This window comes from Cnephaeus nilssonii (assembly GCF_951640355.1).
Source record: "Cnephaeus nilssonii genome assembly, chromosome: 18".
NCBI classification, from domain to species: Eukaryota; Metazoa; Chordata; class Mammalia; order Chiroptera; family Vespertilionidae; genus Cnephaeus; species Cnephaeus nilssonii.
Window position 1 is genome coordinate 45,505,806 of NC_137089.1, and position 21,330 is coordinate 45,527,135.

General features: G+C 38.7%; 1 protein-coding gene across 8 annotated transcripts in view; it reads right to left on the bottom strand.

The window, feature by feature from the left end:
• The window catches only part of TATDN1 (TatD DNase domain containing 1), a 32,261-nt gene that overhangs the window by 3,039 nt on the left and 7,892 nt on the right, over positions 1-21,330 (bottom strand). For 2 of the 8 annotated variants that reach the window (XM_079795873.1, XM_079795872.1), the window contains exons 3-11: positions 19,533-19,582; positions 15,081-15,144; positions 12,686-12,829; positions 12,556-12,598; positions 8,189-8,274; positions 8,065-8,105; positions 6,197-6,273; positions 1,609-1,679; positions 257-383 (exon numbers count right to left, since the gene is read on the bottom strand). In XM_079795873.1, coding sequence (XP_079651999.1) covers positions 257-383; positions 1,609-1,679; positions 6,197-6,273; positions 8,065-8,105; positions 8,189-8,274; positions 12,556-12,598; positions 12,686-12,829; positions 15,081-15,144; positions 19,533-19,582 — 703 coding nt within the window. Of the gene's footprint in view, positions 1-14; positions 384-1,608; positions 1,680-6,196; positions 6,274-8,064; positions 8,106-8,188; positions 8,275-12,555; positions 12,599-12,685; positions 12,830-15,003; positions 15,145-19,532; positions 19,583-21,330 lie in introns of those variants that run through there. The other 6 variants (XR_013814913.1, XM_079795875.1, XM_079795876.1 and 3 more) reach the window with 6 other exon arrangements.

Consider the following 21,330-nt stretch of genomic DNA (forward strand, 5'->3'; position numbering starts at 1 on the left):
AAATGACAAGTGACCAAAATCACATGAAGTTCTTACTGCAGCAATAAACCACTGGGGTAGAGAGGATATGAAGAGAGGAGCTGAAATAGAGCAAGTCAGGTGCAAATTCCTAAAAACCACTGCATTAAAATGGTTGTATTTGATCTGAACTTCATTTGGATTTCACCCAACTTTATGTCCCTTGAGTTCATTTTGTTAAGTGGCATTTGGTGGTTAGTTTTAATAGTTTTGAAGGCCATGAAAACAAAGTACTTACATTATATGGCAGGGCTCATTTCTGTCTTTCAAACAGTGCCCATTTTCCCATTTCTTTTTGGTAGGAAATGACGTTTTTACATATTTTGAACCAGCATGTGTACTTTTGACTCCACACCAAGGTGCATCTAGAATTAGCAAATAGAAGTCTCTTCAGAAGCTTAACTTTTTGAATTTTTTGAAATGAACATTACCAAACTAATATATAACCTCTAAAATATAAGTTATGATTCAGCTTCAATCATGGCAAAAAGCAACAGAAAAGTTCTAAGAAACACACAAGACAAAAATCTTAAACAGTACAAATTCTTAAATGTTTTTATAAGACTCACTTTTATCCCCTACTCCCCCCCCCCCACTTATTGCTGATGTATGATATGCTTTTAAAAAAAGATCTAAAGCTAAGAGAAATACAACTGTAACATGAAAACATTTAGGTTAAACAAACTTATGTATTGCCTCAACTGAATATAAAACAGTAGCTTTGAATACTGGGGTTATTCAATAACCTATTTCCTTAATTAAGAATTGTAATAGCTTACACATTCTATAAGCTTTGTACTTTTTTTTTTTTTTTTACAGAGAGGAAGAGAGAGGGATAGAGAGTTAGAAACATCGATGAGAGAGAAACATTGATCAGCTGCCTCCTGCACTCCCCCCACTGGGGATGTGCCCGCAACCAAGGTACATGCCCTTGACCGGAATCGAACCTGGAACCTCTCAGTTCGCAGGCCGACGCTCTATCCACTGAGCCAAACCGGTCTCCGCTAGCTTTGTACTTTTAATGAGCTCATTTAGTTTTCATTATTCCCCAAGGAAATAAACCTGATTTCTTCAGAATGGCTCAGCCTTGACTTTACAAAAAAAGTCCTTTTGTATAAAATCCTTGTGTTCCAGGGATAGATAAAAATTTTAGCTTCTAACCTTGTTTTATTTTAAGAGGCAACAGAAGATTACTAACAAAAATTCTTAGACTAAACCAATTTGATTTAAATTTCTGCACTTTACTTAAAAGTATTATAGAATTAAGCCATTGCAAAGAAGACATTGTGTAAAAAGTTAGGAAGTTTTTTAAACCCTGAGCTAAAGACTCCTTGTTTAATAAAATATTCATAACTACCACCCTAGTTACCATCATCCCCTTTTAAGTTCTTAGGCTTTTGTCAAATTTCTAAAATTGAAAAAATCACTTGCATAAACATTTTTCCATCAATTGATAACAACCCCAAATGTTTTCTAAAAAGTGTAACTGTTGAGGCTGAGTGTGTTGTTTTAAAACAAAACATTTGTTAATTTTCTTTAGTTCTTTTTTTGGAATGGGTTAATATGAAAAAGTTCTAAAAACAAACTTACCAGTCTCAATCATTAATTTTTCACTAGGTATTGACTTCAAAACTTCCAAATTAGCCTCAGTTTTCAGTGAGCTTAAAAGATATTAATTTATAAAATAAAAAGATGCATTTAATGACTTTTTCATAGTATAAACTTACCTAAACATATCACAAAACTAACTCAAAATCCCAAAACAAACTTTGGTTGGCTACACAGGCAGTATACCATTGTATTTGCACATCGGGCTGAAAGTTTTTATAAAGGGTTAGTAGGCCACTGCCAGCAAGAAAAAGACCAGGTCCTGGGGTATGAAGTCTAAACAACCAGCAATGTGCCAGATGGAAAAGGCAACTTGTCAGCCATCCTAGAATTGAGCATTCTTTTATATCTTGGTGGGGATCTGAGTTGTTTTGAAAGAATTTACAGTGTATATAGATAAGGGGCGGGAGGAGGTGAATCAGGGTCAGCTCTGGGATAGGCCCGGGTCTTCCAGGAAGGTGTCTGTTCTGGGACTTGGCTGTAGGCAATAGATGGAAAGTTCAAGCAGATGGCACCTGGCTAGTCTCTCTTTTTAGATAATTGTGGAAATAGCCACAAGGCAGTTAATCCAAAATTCTACCAGACAACATACAGGAATTTGAGCAGTCTTGTTATCTGGCTTTGCAGTTGTTTACTGACTAACCCCCTCCTGTTCTTTCTTCAACCTTCTGGCCTGTTGTGATTTAATTTAGGACATCTCAGAATTTTCACTTAACTAGCCTTACTGAATCCAGAGTAAGATCTATTCCAAACAGATCCTGCCTTTGGGGAGGATACAATAACTTCCTATGAGTAAAACTTAACTTTTTAAAATATTTCACTTTTCTGAGAAATTGACATAACTTAGAGTGGTATGTCTAAGCTTTCTCTTTCAGTTTCAACTGTTTTCCAGAAATCTACATTAGCCAAAACTCACTTTTGTTTTTATAGGTTTCCCTTTTTTAATATAATTTGATTTTAGTAGGATTTAGGAGGGGTGGGATTGAAATGTTTGTCTAGTTTACCATAAGTACCAGCCTTTTAATTAGTGTTCTCTAGAAGAAAAGAGAATTATTTTCAGCCATCTTAGTACTTAGTCAATGTAAATATTTTCTAAAATATGTTGATATGCTCAGTATTGAGGGGAAGCAGAGTTTGCCACTGCAAATATGCCTTTGGGATATTATTTGAAGCTGGTTATTTTTAAGGAAAAACCTTTGACATTTTTCCCTAACTGCCTAAGAGAATTTAGAAAGGATCTGCTCCAGTGAGGGAGCTTATCATCATAAACAACAATAGTTTAATATGAACTAAGTATAACAGAGGAACCTATTAGCAAGGCCCATCTGACCAAAGTCCTGTCTGTCCCGTTGTTAAAGAAGGCCCAGCAAATATTTGTTTACCAAACATTTGCTTTTCATTTCCATGTGAACTGCTTTCCTCGCCTCTGAAGTCCCAAACCACAACTCCTCCCTTCTTCTTATCTCAAGATGGCTCTATCAGCTTCCTCTGTCCTCTGGTCTCATTCTCATGGAATTCCTATATATATATATATATACACACACACACACACACACACACACACACCCCTACGTAATAAGTTTGAATATTTTCTCTTATTAATCATGTTAATTTGATTATAACTTAAAGGGTAGAAGGAAAATTAAATTTTCTGCTCCCACAGTTTGGATACTAAATTTAAAACGTCATCAAATTAACAATTTGCATATTTTTGATCTCATGAAATCATGTATGACTGAAGACTTTTCCAACATGTACTCCATGTTTGTAAAAATTGATCAAAATACAGAAATGAGGGGAGAGGGAGGAAGAGATTAACCAATGAACTTATATGCATAGCCCATGGGTAGACAATATAGTGAGGGAGAAGGCCTGGGGAGGGGGGTGGATGATTGGGGGTCTAAGGAAGAACTGAGATTGTGTGGTCAAGTTTAAAACTTGCCCATTTTCGGGGGGCGGGGGGCGGGGGTTATAATTTAATCATTAGAAACCAAACTTTGTTATAGATAGTATAAATTACCATACTGCAGAAGCTCAGATTAAGACTAAAATAAATTTCAAAATAAGACCAGAAATACTGACTCGTGACTAAACAACTAATCCATTAATTCAGTTAATGTAGGGAGGAAAAACGTTAAGTCTTTATAAACTCGAGATAATTTAGAAACATCTGAAACAGACTTCTAGTTCAAATGGGTAGAATAAAAGCCTTCTACCCCTGTCTCTGGAAAGCCATCCCAAAATAACAAGGAAAAAAAGAAACAGCATTTTTTTTTAATGAAACTATGAAGCATTTCTAACACCTAATCAAAATACAGAGTAGAAAGTCGATGGAGAAATGATAAATAACCTATATTTACCTGCTAAGCAACTTAAGTGCTATATGCCTATAGAGAGAATACTGAAGACAAACTAATTCACCCAAGAAAGTCCTAAGAACTGGAAGAACCAGGAGAAGGCTGGGATAAGGCAGGGGACTGAAAGGGGGGACTGTTTGAAAAGTCAGGGTAAAGAGAAGATGGGACTCCCAGATTACTTTCCCAAGAACTAGTGCAGAGATTATTACTTTTGCCCCCACCCCGGGAGAAGGAGGTAGGAGGGGGAGAGATGTGTACAGTCTGGAGAATTTAAATCAGAGACTCCAGACTGGAGAGCAAGCACAGAGGAGTGCAGGGCAGGCATGGAACTGAAAATGGAGACTGCTTACTGCACAGTGAAATCCTCTCTCCAACCAACCCTTCCCTGCTTCAGAACACAGGCACATTTATGAATCTCCACTTTTCCAGCAGGGAGCAGAGGATCCTCTGGAGACACCAACGGGAAGAGCTCAACAAGCTGACATTTAGGAATCCTTGCTGAGAATGTCAGTTGGCCACCTGACCGGCTTGTTGATAGGCTATCTCCCCAATGAGCTTCCAATCAGCTTTTTTTTTCTTTTTTTAACTTTTACAGTATACAGGGAAGAACAGCCTGGCATTTGAAGAAAGCCTCCATTGTGATAGAGACTAAAACAACAAAGGGGGAAAAGGAATGCAGAGCACTTTTTGGCAAACAAAAAAGAACTTCAAAAAACTAATTCTTCAGAGAGATGAGAAGATGCTGCAGAAAAAAAAAATCAAATGGAAGTGTTTGGGTTGTTTTTTTTAAAATCCACTATCTAGGCAAACTTTCAAGAGGGAAAAGTAGAATAAATTCACTTTCAAATGTGTTCCATCAACACAAAACGAATACATGAGATCTAAAAATAGTTCTATCATAGAAGAAATACTACTCCAAACAAGCAGCAAGATGGAAGGGTCTGGAAGGAATGGCACAATCAGATTATCTAGGCAGGTTTCCTCATAGGGAAAAAACATAAAGGCATTTTATAGAGATGTTGCAAAGTATAAGAAGCTTAGTTTTGAAGGAAGCCAAGTAAACAAAAGTATGAGGAAAGTTACGCCAGGAGAATAAAAAAAGCGGTACACCACATGGTTCAGCAGTCAACAATATACAGACATAATTAAAACACGGAATATGCATATAACCAAAAATCTTAAATAACTAAGGGGACTATGGAAGATAATGCAGGTAGGTGAACAGTATGGAATATGGACTTAAATTCTCATATACCTTCATGAGAACAGGTAAAGGGAATGAATGAATAACAATGCATATTAATTAGAAGTAAGATGATAAAAACAGTAATGTGATTGCCTCTGGAAAAAATGACTCGGGTAGAGGACATGCTGGAGAGTGTTTGTTTAAAGTCTCTTAGTACTACTGGACTTTTTCTTCCATAGGCATGTAGTCCTTCGAACAGTAATTAACAAATTAATCAAATAACTTAAAATACTAGAACATTTAAGTCTGAACTCTATAGCAAACAGGTAAATTTCCTGATTCTATTTCGTAAGATTGTAGTAAAAAAATATCAGAAAAATAATTTTAAGGAAATTAAACACTAATGACAGAAAGTAATCTTATACTATTTTGCAAATTATTTAATGACTTACACTGACATCCTATAAAAAGACACTGGTGGAGGCTCACCAAATGTGGAAGAAAATGAGCCTGTATTGGGTGTGTGAGGTTTTAGTTTGGCATAACAGCAGAAAGGTCACTGAGGAGCCAGAGGACACAGGTCCTCACACTTTTGAGTTACTTTATACCTGTTTTGTTAGCTTCTTTAAGCCCTAGTTAATTGACTTACAGGGATATAGATAATTATGTTACAGTATAACCTTTCCCCCATGGTCAGTCATCACACACACACACACACACACATACAATGACAGGTATGTTTTAAAGGTACAAAATAACCTAAAAATAAACTGCACTGCTACAGAAAGCTAGCTGCCGAGCTCAACATAAAATTATTTTCCATTATTGGAACACATGGTAGCAGTTTTTAATGTTCCAGCTTTAACTTGTAATAATACTGTTTAATTTCCTACATAACTACTGAAATTTTCAGGCCAAGGTCAATGCAAAATACAAACTAAATTAAAAAATTCGTATCAGCAATTCACTATAACAATTTAAGGAATCTGCTTAATATGTTAAAAAAAAACAAAAAAACAGAACCTACCAACCATTAAATCCTATATAGAGACCCAAGTCAACCAAAGCAGCTGCTGTTTCCTTGGTACCATCAAATGAATGCACCTAAAAACATACAGGCATAATTCTATTATTATAATTAATCACTCTTCTTTTAAAATTCTAAACAAGATTAATAAGATTTTCTAAGCAAAAATATGCATTAGGGCTTTTGAACCACAAGATTTCAAATGTGGTGGCCTCTACAATTTTTATTTTCAATTGTAACCTGTTATCATCTCCAAGTACATGAGATAAGAAGGAAGTAAATTTCTGCCTTTGTGGCCCCCGTGGCTATCTTCACCGGCATTAGGGCATGTACACATTACAGCATGCATCTCCAGGAAGGAGGATCGGACTAGGGACCCACATTCTTAGGCAAAAGCATGAGAAAAAATTAGAAATGCTACAAAATTATTAAGTATTTTTAAACGTTCAATTTTCAGTTAGAAATTACTTTTAAGAGGCAAGTTTTAAGACATAAAGAGGTAAGAACATTGCTAAAACAGTGTATTATATAGTCAATAATATCAGCTCAATAGACAAAAAAAAAAAAAAAAAAAATGAGGGCGTTTTTCTCCTTCAAAGATATAGGAGGTAAGGTATAGTTTTCATAGTATTTATGTAATCAAAACCAGTAACAACAACACTCTTTTAAACACACTTAGCCAGTGATATCAAATTAATACTGAGCCTAGAGTTAGAATACACTAGGTAACAAGTTTCTGAACAACAAAACTATTACAGATGCCCAAAAGGGTTTATTTTTATCCTCAGCATTTCCCTCTGACTAGAGAAAACAGCCTCCAACAATTTCAAATACTTTTAAACGTGACTCCATATAAACTATTTCAGAAAATTATTTTTTATTTGAAATTTTTAAATAAAACTTAAGTTGGATTTGCTGTTGCTGTTACTTTTTAAAAAACTATTATAGAATCATCCAAGTAAATTCTTATTTAGAAATAAAGTAAATGGGCTGAGAGGTAGAGCCTGAAGGTTTAAGTGCCACCAGTAATACCAAGAGCATTAATGAAAGCGTCTCTCAACTTCCAAGTACTATTCCTAAAGGATAAATTATAGGGTCAGTAAATTACAGATAAAAATGTGTACTGCAATATTTAATACCACAGCAATGCAAAAAGCATGCATATCACTAGTCTGCATAAAATATGAGGTCAAGAATTTAAGAGCATATATATGAAACTGTCAAAGCAGTGCAATATGGGTATACAATTAGTGCAAAGTGCTGTTTCCTCTGCCTAGATAACAGGTTTTTTTTATTGGAGCCCAGCGAGTCTCTCCTGCAATTATGTATGAAAATTTACATATCTGAACATTTCTCTGAGGCAGATTTTCAACGGAGTCCATGATCCCCAAAAGATTAAAAATCACATGGATACTCGTGTTAAGTGGTGGGTAGATAATATTTTGGGAAATGTCTCAAGATTAATGGCTAAAATGACCATAAAGAAGTACTTAGAATAGAAGCAAGTTACAGAAAGGAGAATGAGTCTCTAAGTCAGAGTGATAATAGTGAATACAGTTGACAAGAAATTAAGAAGGCAAGCCTAAGTGAATGTTAAATTATTTTTAATTATTATTAAAATTTATTTTGCTCAAATTTAAGAATGTCTGATAGAAAAGGCAGAGAAAAATATCACTGTTAAAATGAGTACATTTAGGGCTTTTCTATACTCATTTTTGTACTTTTGAAGAAAGTAACTAAATTTACATGTCCTTCAGATAATGAGAGGAATCTTAAGTTTATCACTGACATCTGAATTACTTTAGAGACCAATCTTAATAACCAAGAAGCTTTTTGCAGCATCTAGTAAAAATAACTCTTATACTTACTACTCCCCCAACACACCGATCTCTATTGCTTTCCATTATGTCTGTGAATTAAAAACAGAAAACTTTTAGCAAATAGCTGGATTTCTGCAAAACTTAAATTCTAAATATTATAGCTTTAACTCACCCAAAAATTCAGCATGTGAGTTTCGGCAGTGAAGAAACATGGGTAATTTTGTCTGATCTGACAGTTCAAACTGTTTTTCAAAATATCTGCATGATCAAAATATTTTGTTAAGAGTTTTATTTTAGCATGAGAAAAATAATTGTTAAATGATCTTTCTTAGTTAAAGGAATTTCCCTAGAAATTATAGGGCAAAGATACTAAATTGAGACATTTAAAATACGCCAGGCTTAGCCAAAGGCTTTCACAACACCCATCTTCTGGAAAGGGGTACTTCATTTTCTGGGATTATAAAATTTTCAGGAATGATTATTAACTACAGGGTAAATTAAGTAGTACTTTACTATTGATCACCAGAAGTAAAGAGCTATAGAGTTTAAGTTTAGAGGTGTACGGTATTTCCCCAAATAATTACTTTTAACTAGCTGTCCAACCAAATCTCAGCAAATGAAGCAGACACCATCCTATAATCTATGGGACCCCTTCCCTGCAGAATGTGTTTGGTCGTGGAAAATACACAACTGGCCCCTTGCTGTGAGAGCTGGCTGAGCACCATCAGCAGGAGTCAGTTGACTCCAGTGAGAAGCCAGGCAGAGCTTTATTTATACTCAGTGTTTTCTATGTGCTGTTGTATAATTACTGCCACTGTACCAAAAGGATTCCCTTATAAACTAAATACAAAGAGCTGTTACAGAGCACAAAAACTAAAATACTCCATTTTTCAGAAAAATTAAAATTATATAATATAGCAGCTCTGAATATTTTATAGAAAGGCTTTCCAAGTGCCACATACAATTATCTCATCTAGCACAGCACAAGTGTTGGTGTCAGAGGTGGGTGGGACCTTGTTCAAGATCATAACACACAACGTGGCAAACCTGGAACCAGAACTTCAGTGCTCCAGTTCCAAGTCCCAGCCAAAACCAAAAGTCCTGGTGTATCAAAGAAGCCTCTTCCTGGTCCTACAGTATTATATCCAGAGGATATAATGGGGTGGTAGGTGTAGGGGTGTTTTTCTCCCTTCATTTTAGCACAGTGTTCCCTCTCATTTTCCTTAATGGTCAAGTAGTTTGAAGTGAAACCAGGAGTTACAGACAATAGGTATCTTACTATTTTCTAAGGGGCTTAGCTCTTCTAGGCCTCTTGATCTTGGGGAACAATCTCTCTCTGTTTAACTTAAATCTCTTTGGTAGTATTTTCCCATATCTTGTCTCCCGAGGTGCAGAGCAGCTATTTTAACCCCTCTATCTTCGAAAATGCTCAATTTCAAAATAACAAAAATATACTTTTAAAAGACATAGTCATCCTAAAATCGGTGATCTATGTCTTTATTACCCAATGTTTAGGTTTTTAAACCACCTTTTAAAATTCTGCTGTGTTAGTTTAAGCAAAAATATTTTTAAAGTGATGAAATTTCACAGTGTAGGAAACAGAAGGGAAACTTGGGGGAAAAAAAGACTTAAATCATTACCACTAGTCATTATTTCCAAAACCTCTAGATTAATTCAAATGTCAGCCAGCCAGTGTGCTCCAGTCACTATGTGAACTTTATTCTGTGTGTGGCTTCTGGCTAAGCACAGCAGGCAGTACTCTTCACTTTCTGTGTTCTCCCCTCTAAACGGAAAATATTTTCCAGCACAATTCTATGTACTAAGCCGCATGACCAAGCTGGAGACTTACCGAATCCAATGCTCAGCTTGGAAATAGTTCTTAAGTTATCTCCACTCACCATAGAATGTGTCATATAAAAATAAAGTTTTACTTCCAAAAATATGTTTCCATGTGGTTGTTGTGTGACTGTCTAGTGGTGCTTTTGGGGCCAGAAGCAAAAACGACATGACAAATTTAACCATTGAAGGGTCATTTTTTATAAAATTTCCTTTGGGGTCTGGAGGAAAATCTTCCGCTAGGCATTTTAGTGCTATAGTTACTTTAAATGTGGAATAAAAGCCACAAAAAGTTGAGTTCTTTCGGTACAAAAAAGTTATGTAGCCAAGTGGCGGGCTCCTTGGACATACATAAGCAGTCCCCTAAAATAGCTGCTCAAGTAAGAAAATAGAACTTGTCTCTTTACACTTAGCATACGCTCCACTCAGGTGTCCTGCTCATTCATCTCTGTCAGCTTCTGAACATTAGAATTGCTACTTCTTTCCTTCAAAGAGCACATGCAATTCACAGTTCTGAATAGTTCTAAAGTCTTATTCTTCTTCTCACACCACAGTCTTTGCCTCATGGAGGCTTATCTTGGCTGAAAACAGACACGAAAGTGAAGGAATTATGATCTGTGGGCTTAAGGAACCACTACAGACAACTTTTTTCTACTTAAATGTGAATATGTAAACTTAAGTGAGCTGACCTACATAATATTTAAGAAAGATAAAGGGATTTAGTGATCCTGTGGGTAATCACATGAGCATCCTTGAAAAACAGCAAATATTATGTCACTAATTAAACAGTTCTGACACAGTTATAAAGATTAGAGAACTGGAAGAAAGACTGCAGAACATTAATGTAATCCAGTGATGGGCAACCTTTTGAGCTTGGTGTGTCAAACTTCGCCAAAAAACTGAGCGTAACTTGGGTAGTGTGTCACTTTGAGGAAAAAACTAACTCCAAGACTCTAGTCGCAAATGTCTCATCCTCAGGAGCAGCAAATGTTTCATCCTTGGCATGCGGCCGCGTGTCATCAGAAATGGCTACGCATGTCACTGCTGACACGCGTGTCATAGGTTCGCCATCACTGATGTAATCCATCCTATGTCACTTGGTTATGAACCTTCATGCTCCAGGAATTCTGGAGCTTGAAGTTTAGGGTGTGACAGAACCACTACTCAATCGGATTCTCGATACAGGCATTTTCAACTGGGCTGGACATATGGGGCTGTTCGTGGCAAGGAAGGGAGGGGGAGAAAGTACAGTACACTTTTGGCATAATTTGAAAAATCCCTTCAAGCCATTGGCTTAATCAAGATCATATGACAAAATAGTTAAATATTATGAGAGAAAAAAAAAACATTCTGATAGAGCTAGACGGTATCTTAAAGAATTTGATCCAGATTCCTTGCTCATATATAAGTAACTAAGCAGAGGGTTATTTATTCTTAAAATAGGAGCCCGTTGCACGAAGTTTCGTGCAATAGACTTTTCCTTCACCTGGCTGCCGGCACCCGTTTTCCGCCAGCAGCCACGCAATCGGCCACCCCGAGTTCCACCACCAGCGTCTTCCACAGCGCCGGCCGTCGGGAGGAGCGGGGGTCGGGGACTTGCGAGTCCACGCCCCCCGCTCCTACCGCCAGCCAATCGGCCACCCTGAGTCCCGCCCCCCGCGCCTCCAGCCGGCCCAATCGTTGGCTTAGCGGAGTGATGGTAATTTGCATATTACCATTTTATTAGGTACTAGAGGCCCACTGCATGAAAATTCATGCAAGAGTAGGCCTTCCTTCCCCCGGCTGCCAGCACCAGCTTCCCTCCTCAGGCTGCCCTCAGGCACTTGAGACCCAGGCTGGCTTCCCTCCAGCCCCTGCTTTATCAGGAAGGACGTCCGGAAGACATCTGGTCTAATTAGCATATTACCCTTTTATTATTATAGATGATGGCCCTAGGGACAGATATTATACTTTATTCACATTTTTTACTATTGAGTTCCTAGCTGTTTCTGGCACATATAACTCTCTAAATATTTGCTGAATGGTAGAATAAATTAACCTCCTTTAGAAGCTCATTCTAATATTTTATCATCTAGACAAGACATTGTTTTTCAAATTCAACAAAATGCACATCTTCGATTAAGCCTATGACCTAAATTTTCTTTTCATCCTATAACACTACCCACCAGTATGACAGGAGCTCCAGCTAAAAGCTATAGGCAATAGGGTATAGGAAGTCCCCAAGGCTTGTAAGCTTTGTTGTTTTCTAAGAAGACACCACTCAACAGTGGTTAAGGATTCCCCTGCTCCAAAGTGACACTATCCAATGCCCAGCAAGAGGAAAATAAATTTTCTGGCTTTGGTCCTATCTCTTTTTCATATCCTTTCTCTTAAATCCTATCCCCCACGAATACGATTCATTTCATTGGAATGGTTCACGAATGAATGCATTAAGTCAATTAAAAGCAACACAAAGTCTCCACTATATAAAACTCATCACCTATTTCTACCATTAAAATCAGATTAAATGGCTGATCAATCAGGGATCTAACCTTCCATCCCTTAGGAATTTAAATGCAAGTATGGCATTTGTTTCACTTAACTGTTGGTATACAATGGAGAAAAAGAGACCCTAATGCTTAAAGATACATATTCAGAATGACAAAAGCTATTAAAAAAAATTAAGATTTTACGATAATTTCTAAAGTCAACAAATTTCCTTACTTGAGCTGAATATCTTTGGGACAAAACTGTAGTCGGTCAAAATCTTCAAGACAAAAAAGAATTATTACTCATGACTTGTACAGAACAAATATATTTTCAATGTCACTCACAGAGCTGGGTTGGCACTTACCAAGTCCACATTCCCCTATTGCTACAACTTTCCCCTTGTTGTTTTCAGCAAGATTTAGCAACTCCATTAAGTAAATATCGGGGTTATTCTTTTCAAATTCATCACATCTTGTAGGATGACATCCAACTGTACTGAAAAACATATCTAGCACAAAATAATGTCCTAGGATTATTTTCAAAATATTTTTCATATTTATATTTAATATGCATAAATGAGACTATAAATTTCAACTGGTTAATTTTTAATAGCCAAAAACTATTCAAACTATCAGAATTGCATTAATCATATAAAACTTTTTGGAATACCTTAACAAGGTAGGGCATGAAGATGAAAATTGCCTTAACATGTTGATAAAAATATTTAATGCAACTCTTCTCAAAGCTTAGCCCTAGCCAGTTTGGCTCAGTGGATAGAGCATTGGCCTGAAGACCAAAGGGTCCTGGGTTCAATTCTGGTCAAGGGCACATACCCTGGTTGCAGGCTCCTCCCCAGCCCAGGCCCTGGTTGGGGCTCATGAGGAGGCAACCAATAGATGTATTTTTCTCACATCGATGTTTCTATCTGTCTTTCCCTCTTTTTTTCCACTCTCCCTAAAAATCAATGGAAAAATATCCTCAGGTGAGGATTAACAACAGAAACAAAGCTTGGTATATACTGAGACTTGAAGAATGGAAAATGAAACAATTTCTTGTAGAATTAAATGTCAATAACTAATTTTATCTTTTATAGTCACTGTTCATGTGCTGTTATTTCATGTATTTAATAGTTAAAATGTATATTCCTTCCCATTAATAAGGGTAACTTAAAGAAATGAAAGGGGGAATTTGTTTTTCTAAATAAAAATAAAGCTCACTTATCTGGAGGCCATACTTTTTGTTAGTTTTAATTGTATAGAACACAAAGATGAAGCCAAAAGGGTTTTTGAGTGGCTTAAGGTGCAGCTGAACCCATGGGAAAGGTGGAGCTTTCCTGGGACTCTGATGCAGATGTTTACATAAAAAGGGAGGCAGAGCTTTGAAAGCAGTGAGGACACAGGTAGATGGAGAGGAGTGGAAGAGGGCTGACATTGGAGATCCAAGAACTTTTTTAAACATATCTGTTTGGGGATAAAAAGTAAGGAAGACAATATTCTCATCACCTAAAAGCTCTGGCAAGATGACTACTTTTATGACCTTAATCACTTTGAAAAAGTAGCAGTGGATCCTGAAGCGATTTCCATAAACAATAGCTTTTAATAAGTCAGTTATTTTGAAAAATAACGTAGAATGCCTAATTTTTCAGTGTCCAGTAGATAAAGCAAACCCCACCCCCAAAAAAGTAATGAATTTTCAAGTAAATGAATGCTGGATAAAGGAGGTATCCTATCTAATAAAAGAGTGATATGCAAATTGACCATCATTCCAACACACAAGATGGCCGCCACAAGATGGCCAGCAGGGGAGGGCAGTTGTGGGTGATCAGGCCAGCAGGGGAGGGCAGTTAGGAGGGACCGGCCTGCAAGGGAGGGCAGTTGGGGGCGATCAAGCCTGCAGGGGAGGGCAGTTAGGGGTGACCAGGCCAGCAGAGGAGGGAAGTTGGGGGTGACCGGGCCTATAGGGAAGGGCAGTTGGGGGGGTACCCAGGCCTGCAGGGGAGGGCAGTTAGGGGTGACCAGGCCTGCAGGGGAGGGCAGTTAGGGGAGCAGTTAGGCATCAATCAGGCTGGCAGGGGAGTGGTTAGGGGGTGATCAGGCTGGCAGGCAGAAGCAGTTAGGGACAATCAGGAAGGCAGGCAGGTGAGCAGTTGGGAGCCAGAAATCCTGGATTGTGAGAGGGATGTCCGACTGCCCGTTTAGGACTGATCCCAGTGGACACCCCCCACCCCCGTGCATAAATTTTGTGCACCGGGCCTCTAGTTTTATATAATTAGGATTTCTTTAGGAACCAATTCCAAAATTTCATAGGTTTTAAATAACTGCAGAATGTATGAACATAAAGTACAGGATGGATTATGTAGTATAGTATTACTTGCATTTCTGGGGCCTTACACAGTGTCTGGTCTGCATAATATTTAATAAATGATTTTTCACAGCTTAGATTAAAAAAAGAGCAAATAAGCAATTCACCTTAAACACATTACAACATATACACAAAAATTCTATATCAGGAATATCTGAGGTTAAATTATAAACCTGGTGACCTTAATTCTGATTAACTGAAATCTTAATCCTTATTAAGTTCTATGCCAATGGGCACTTTGAATTTTTCATCATAATCATGTTCCATTGAAATCAGTCTATTTTCCTGTTGTTTCTACAGTCATGATCCACTGTATTGTACCTGAAGCAGTTCTCAGAAAGATTTCTTCAAAATAACTTAATTCATATTTGCTTTTGGTAAAAGTAATATGAGGATACCATTTGTTTGTGCCAAATGGAGTGCATCTTTACTGTCTTGTAGATTTCCACCTGTAATCATAAACTGAAATAGAAATAAAATAAGCCCACTTTAACAAGGTATCAGCAATTGTTCCACAAACATACCTTCCCATTACTGCTTTTTTCCAGAATGCTTTTATCTCTCACTGTCACACACCTCCCATTCCTTTAAAATTCAACTGAAGGATCATCTATATGTAGAGTGGTCTGTCTGCTCCTCTCCATGCACAGACACACAATACACAGAATTCACCATTCCCACCTACTGGAATGCATTCACATGTCTGTCTTTCCTATTAGACCATGAGTTCCTTGAAGGCACAGATCAGGTTGTGAAACATTGCAAAAGATTGAATAACTAAAGACCTCCGATTTTTTTAATTCTGTTCATCTAACTCAGTGATTTCATAGGGCTGAGTAATTCAGCAGTTCTCCCAAGTGTCAGCCCAGAACCCCAGGGGATATATGAGGTCAAACCACTTTCATAATACTGTGATGCTGCTTCCTTTCACACTCATTCTGTCAGTGTGCACTGAGGTATTCCAGAGGATACAGAATGTGTAGTATCATGACAGATTACAGACACAGACATGAAAGTTCAGCAGTCTTCTATTAACCTTTTGCACTCGGATGTCGAGTGTGACTCGACACGGTTAGCATTAGAATAAAGGAATCGAGAAAAAAGCAAGTGAGTGCAAAGGGTTAAACCAGACATTAAAAGTGCAGAACAGCCCTAGCCGGTTTGGCCCAGTGGATAAAGCGTCGACCAGCGGACTGAAAGGTCCCAGGTTCGACTCTGATCAAGGGCATGTACCTTGGTTGCGGGCACATCCCCAGTGGAGAGTGTGCAGGAGGCAGCTGATCGATGTTTCTCTCTCATCAATGTTTCTAACTCTCTATCTCTCTCCCTCTCCCTTCCTCTCTGTAAAAAAATCAATAAAATATATTTTTTAAAAATGCAGAACAGCCGAAACCGGTTTGGCTCAGTGGATAGAGCGTCGGCCTGCGGACTGAAAGGTCCCAGGTTCGATTCCGGTCAAGGGCATGTACCTTGGTTGCGGGCACATCCCCAGTAGGGGGGGGTGCAAGAGGCAGCTGATCGATGTTTCTCTCTCATCAATGTTTCTAACTCTCTATCCCTCTCTCTTCCTCTCTGTAAAAAATCAATAAAAAATATAAAAAAATAAAATAAATATATATATATATATATATATATATATATATATATATATATATTTAAAAAAATGCAGAACAATTCCATTCATGTTACTAAATTATTTTTGTTTTGAAAATGTTTTTCATAAAAATATGCTATCCTATCTAATAAAAGGGTAATATGCAAATAGACCGAACTGCAGAACAACCAGACAGCCAAAGCGTAATGTGCTAATGATATGCTAAGGCTGCTCATCTGCTCGCTATGACAGGCAATGACCACCAGGGGGCACACTGTTGACCAGTCGCTATGACGTGCACTGACCACCAGGGGGCAGATGCTCCGACCAGTAGGTTAGCTTGCTGCTGGGGTCCGGCCGATTGGGACTGAGTGAGATGGGCCAGACATGCCCTGGAGCCCTCCCGCAGTCCCTCCCCGGCCCGATCATGCACCGGTTGGGTCCCTCAGCCTGGCCTGCGCCCTCTCGCAATCTGGGACCTCTCGGGTGATGTCAGAGAGTCAGATTCAGCCCGATCCTGCAGGCCACTCCCCTTGGAAGGGCACCAGAGGCAGGGCTCATGGCTGGCAAGTGCTGCTGTGGCAGCACGAGCCTCTCCCAATTGGGACTGATTGGGCGCGAGCCTGAGGCAGGCACAGGGGGGCCAGGATGAGTGGGAGCTGCAGGTAGGAGCTGCAGGCAGCATTGGACTGCGGGTTTCAGCCCAATCCCTGCAGGCCACCCAAAGGGACCCCACCAATGCACGAATTCATGCACCGGGTCTCTAGTTTGTTATATAATGGCATTATTTTAAAATTAATTAATAAATCGATATTTAAGTTTTTATCAGTTTTAATTTCTAATACAGTATATAGCAACAGATAAATCCACATAAATAAAAGCTCTTTGGGGTCCTCAATAGTATTAGAAAACATGAAGGGATTCTGATATCAAAAGCTTAAGAATCACTGGGTTTGGTGTATTGATGAATTCTTTGTAGGGAAATTTATGGCTCTTGGCAAAGAAACATACTTCTACAGAGATAGCCACTAGAGGCACTTAGAACACCATCTCTGCTAATTTGATTATAGGAAAATGCCACTAAAGAGGTACTAGTATGTGTTGATGGTGACTGCTGAGGCAGTGCTGCTTAAGTGACATTCTTGTAAAGATGTCAAGTACAAAGACATATTATTCTTAAAAGCATACTTCAAGAGTTTCACTGAGCTTAGATGAATTCATTCCAGATACACACCTAAAGAGGAAAAAGACAAAACATCGGAGGAAAGCCCAGCCAGCATGGCTCAGTGGTTGAGCATTGACCTATGAACCAGGAGGTCACGGTTTGATTTCCAGTCGGGGTACATGCGGGCTCGATCTCTAGTGTGGGTGTGTAGGAGGCAGCCAATCAATGATTCTATCTCATCATTGATGTTTCTCTCTCCCTCTCCCTTCCTCTCTGTAATTAATAAAAATATATTTTTTTAAAAATCAGAGGAAGAACAAATGATAAATTAACGTTTTCATATAGCAATTTAAACTTTTAATGTGATAGACATTGGGAATGCAGAGCCATAATTAAGTCCTCAACTGCCTCTCAAACATAGGATATAAGATATTAAAAAATACTGTGAAACTTTAGTAACACTACCTAATTATTTAATGCAAGACCAGGTGCCCACATTCAGTATTTCAATTATATAAAATAGCTTCTAATCAAATCTACTTTTTATTTTATCTCTAACTTTCCCAAATAGATGAAAAAATTAGGGCAAGACTATAAGACATAGTATCCTCTCTCAGTTTACAATATGACGATGATAAAATGATGAAGGCTTCCATCATCTATCCTATATAATAAAACCCTAATATGCAAATCGACTGAGCAGCAGAACGACTGGTTGCTATGACGCACACTGAACACCAGGGGAAGCTCCTATGTTGAGCGTCTAAGTCGGGGAGTGGGCCTAAGCTGACAGGCAGACATCCCCCAAAGGGTCCCAGACTGAGAGAGGGTGCAAGCCAGGCTGAGGGGACACCCCCTTCCCAGTGCACGAATGTCGTGCACAGGGCCTCTAGTTTGTGTGTGTGTGTGTGTGTGTGTGTGTGTGTGTGTGTGTGTGTAAAAGCCTAACATGCAAAGTGTCCCTTTGGAGTTCGACCAACCAGTTTGATCGCTCGCTGTGACACGCGTTGACCACCAGAGGGCGGTGCGGAACAAAGGAAGGCCCTGGCCAGCAGCCGGCAGCCGCTAGAGACCCTACCCATGCATGAATTTCGTGCACTGGGCCTCTAGTAAACATTATAAAGGTCGTTTATGTCTGACACAATACCAAGTGCTTTGCATTCCATATTTTATTTAACCTTCACAACAACTCAATTAGGCACTATATGATTCTCCATGTATGGATGAGAAAACAGATCTAAAGAGATGAAGCACCCCAGGTTACAAAGCTATAAAGAATAAAGTTGAGGTTGGAAGCCAGGTTTGTGATGTCCTGTTGTTCCTAAATCCATGTGTGTGTGACTAGAATGTTAAGATTAGACTATTCATGGCTGACACATGAAAATTTAGGAGCTTGATATTTCAAAGTGTGCAGAAAAGCATTTCATAAAGTGAAATGACCACACAAGGAGAAGTTAGTGTTGTAACTTTTATCCTTTCTTATTACTTATGACAAGTAACATACAATTTTAGAGCTGGAGACTGCAGAACTCAGTCAGCAGTGTCACTTTTTAAAATGGAAACTACTCAATGTAGAAGCAGTGGCCACCAAGTGTGCTGATACCACACCACTATAGAACTCTCTAAAATAGTAGGAATTTTCCTAATCAAATTATTACTAAAAAATGAAAATGTCCCCTCAGTTACTTGAAATTGTACACCCACATATTATAAAAACTAAGCTTGGTGACAGATACATGTCTTTTTATGATTGCTTACCTCAATAAATATAAAGTATGTCATAAAATGTATTTAAGGTTGCCTCTTCAGATGCCTGGTATTTCAGACAGGCTTTGAAAAAAATTTCGAAGAGATTTTGCTATTTCTGATCACATGGAAGAACTAACTATCCATGAGGCTTGTGTCATTTAAACTGCCATGAACAGAACATGCTGACATACTTTATTTCATTAACTTGATAATATTACATATTAACAGTATATACTCAAAACAGCCAAGTGTGATACTGGCTTTTTCCCTTCTATTCAGCAGTATTTTAACAAAAATTTAATTTTTAAAAGTATCTCAATAGTAATAAAAACTAGATGTTACCTTTTTAACACCAATTTGGACAGCTCTCTGTATTACATCCTGTAAGTCATCTGTAAAAGATGAACCCCAAAGAGAGCCTGGTAAATAAAACTCCATTTATCTATAAGTCACATTTACTAAATCAAAATCAAATCAATACTATTTAACAAGTACTTAACCTGTAAGAATAGAATGTGATAATCTTAGAAAAAGGAACCCATAAAAGGCAAACTAGATGAAGTTATTTATTTGTATTTTTATTCTGTTGGCCAAAAGAGTCAAAAGTGACAAAATTCAGAGGTTCAAACTAAAGATGAATTCACTGACTACAATTTAAACCATTTGCTTTGAATTTTAAACTTGTTGGTAGATCTTTAAAAACAGAAATCATTAAGATTATTTTTACTATGGCTTTTTAGAGTACACCTGCAATGCCCCCCAAAACATAGCATCTATTTTTAAATTTTAGTTAATGCTGTATTTCTATAATTACTATCCCCATTGAGGAAGGTTAATTTTTTATTTTCTGACAGTTGCTTTGTGCTTTTCCTAAAATTTATTGTTAAGTAACAAACTTTTGGGGGAGATCAATAGTAATTACTAAACTCCGAGAGGCCTGTAGCAAACTTAAAACAATCCTACCTAATAATAGACAAATATGCAAATTCACCGTACCTTCGCTATGCCCATGACTGGCCAGGAGGCGCGGGGGGAGCGGGACTCGGGGTGGCCGGGGTAGCTGACTGGGCCGGCGGGACGCTGAGCTGCGTTGCCAGCAGCGGCACGAGCTCAGCGTCTGCGCCATGGCTGTGCTGCGGCACAGAAGGGGCCTCTGGGGCAGCAAGCTGACATCCCGCGGCGCGGACCATCAAAAGCGGGGAGCTGAGTGCCTGTCCACTCAGGCCTGGTGCACCAGCAATCGAAAGGAAAGCGTGGGAGCTGAGTGCCTGTCCACTCAGGCAGCAGGCCTTTCAGAAGCCTCCGGTGGCGGAGGCTTCTGAAAGGCCTGCTGCACCAGCAGACAGGGACCCAGCTCCCCACGATCAAAAGCAAAAGCGTGGGAGCTGGGTGCCTGTCCACTCAGGCACCAGGCCTTTCAGAAGCCTCCAGCGCCTGGTGCACCAGCGGACAGGCACCCAGCTCCCCGTGATCGAAAGGGAAAGCGTGTAGGGGACCCTACACGTGCATGATTCAATCATGCACTGGGCCTCTAGTTATGTCATAAAAACCTACTTCCTAATTTTATATTTAAGCATCAAAGTAAATGTGATTGGAATTCAATTACTATTACTTCTAGAATAGCTACAAAATTTAATTTAGACAAAGAATTATCAACTTAGTGAACCGTATATAAGTAGGACAGTCAGTTTTACTAATTATTATAAACTAGACGCCTGATGCACGAAGATTCATGCAGAATGGGCCTTCCTTTCCCTGGCTGCCAGCACAGCCTTTGTTTTGGCCCGGAGTCGCCTTTCTGCCTTCGCTTCGCTTGGAGCTGCCTTTCCGCCTCCCCACGCTGCCCAGAGGCCTGGAGCGGCAGGGGCGGTGCAATGACGCATCTTGCCCCCGGCCCCTGGGTGCTTGTGTATGCAAATTAACCTGCCATCTTTGTTGGGTTAATTTGCATACCCACTCCTGATTGGCTGGTGGGCATCACGAAGGTACGGTCAATTTGCATCTCTTTTATTAGTGTAGACTAGAATAATACTGATATTGATCACTATAACACTTATTTCATAGACACACATATACAAACATATACACCTAGTCACAAAGCATGAACTCTTGAGTGCTAGGAGGCAAAGAAAGCAGAATG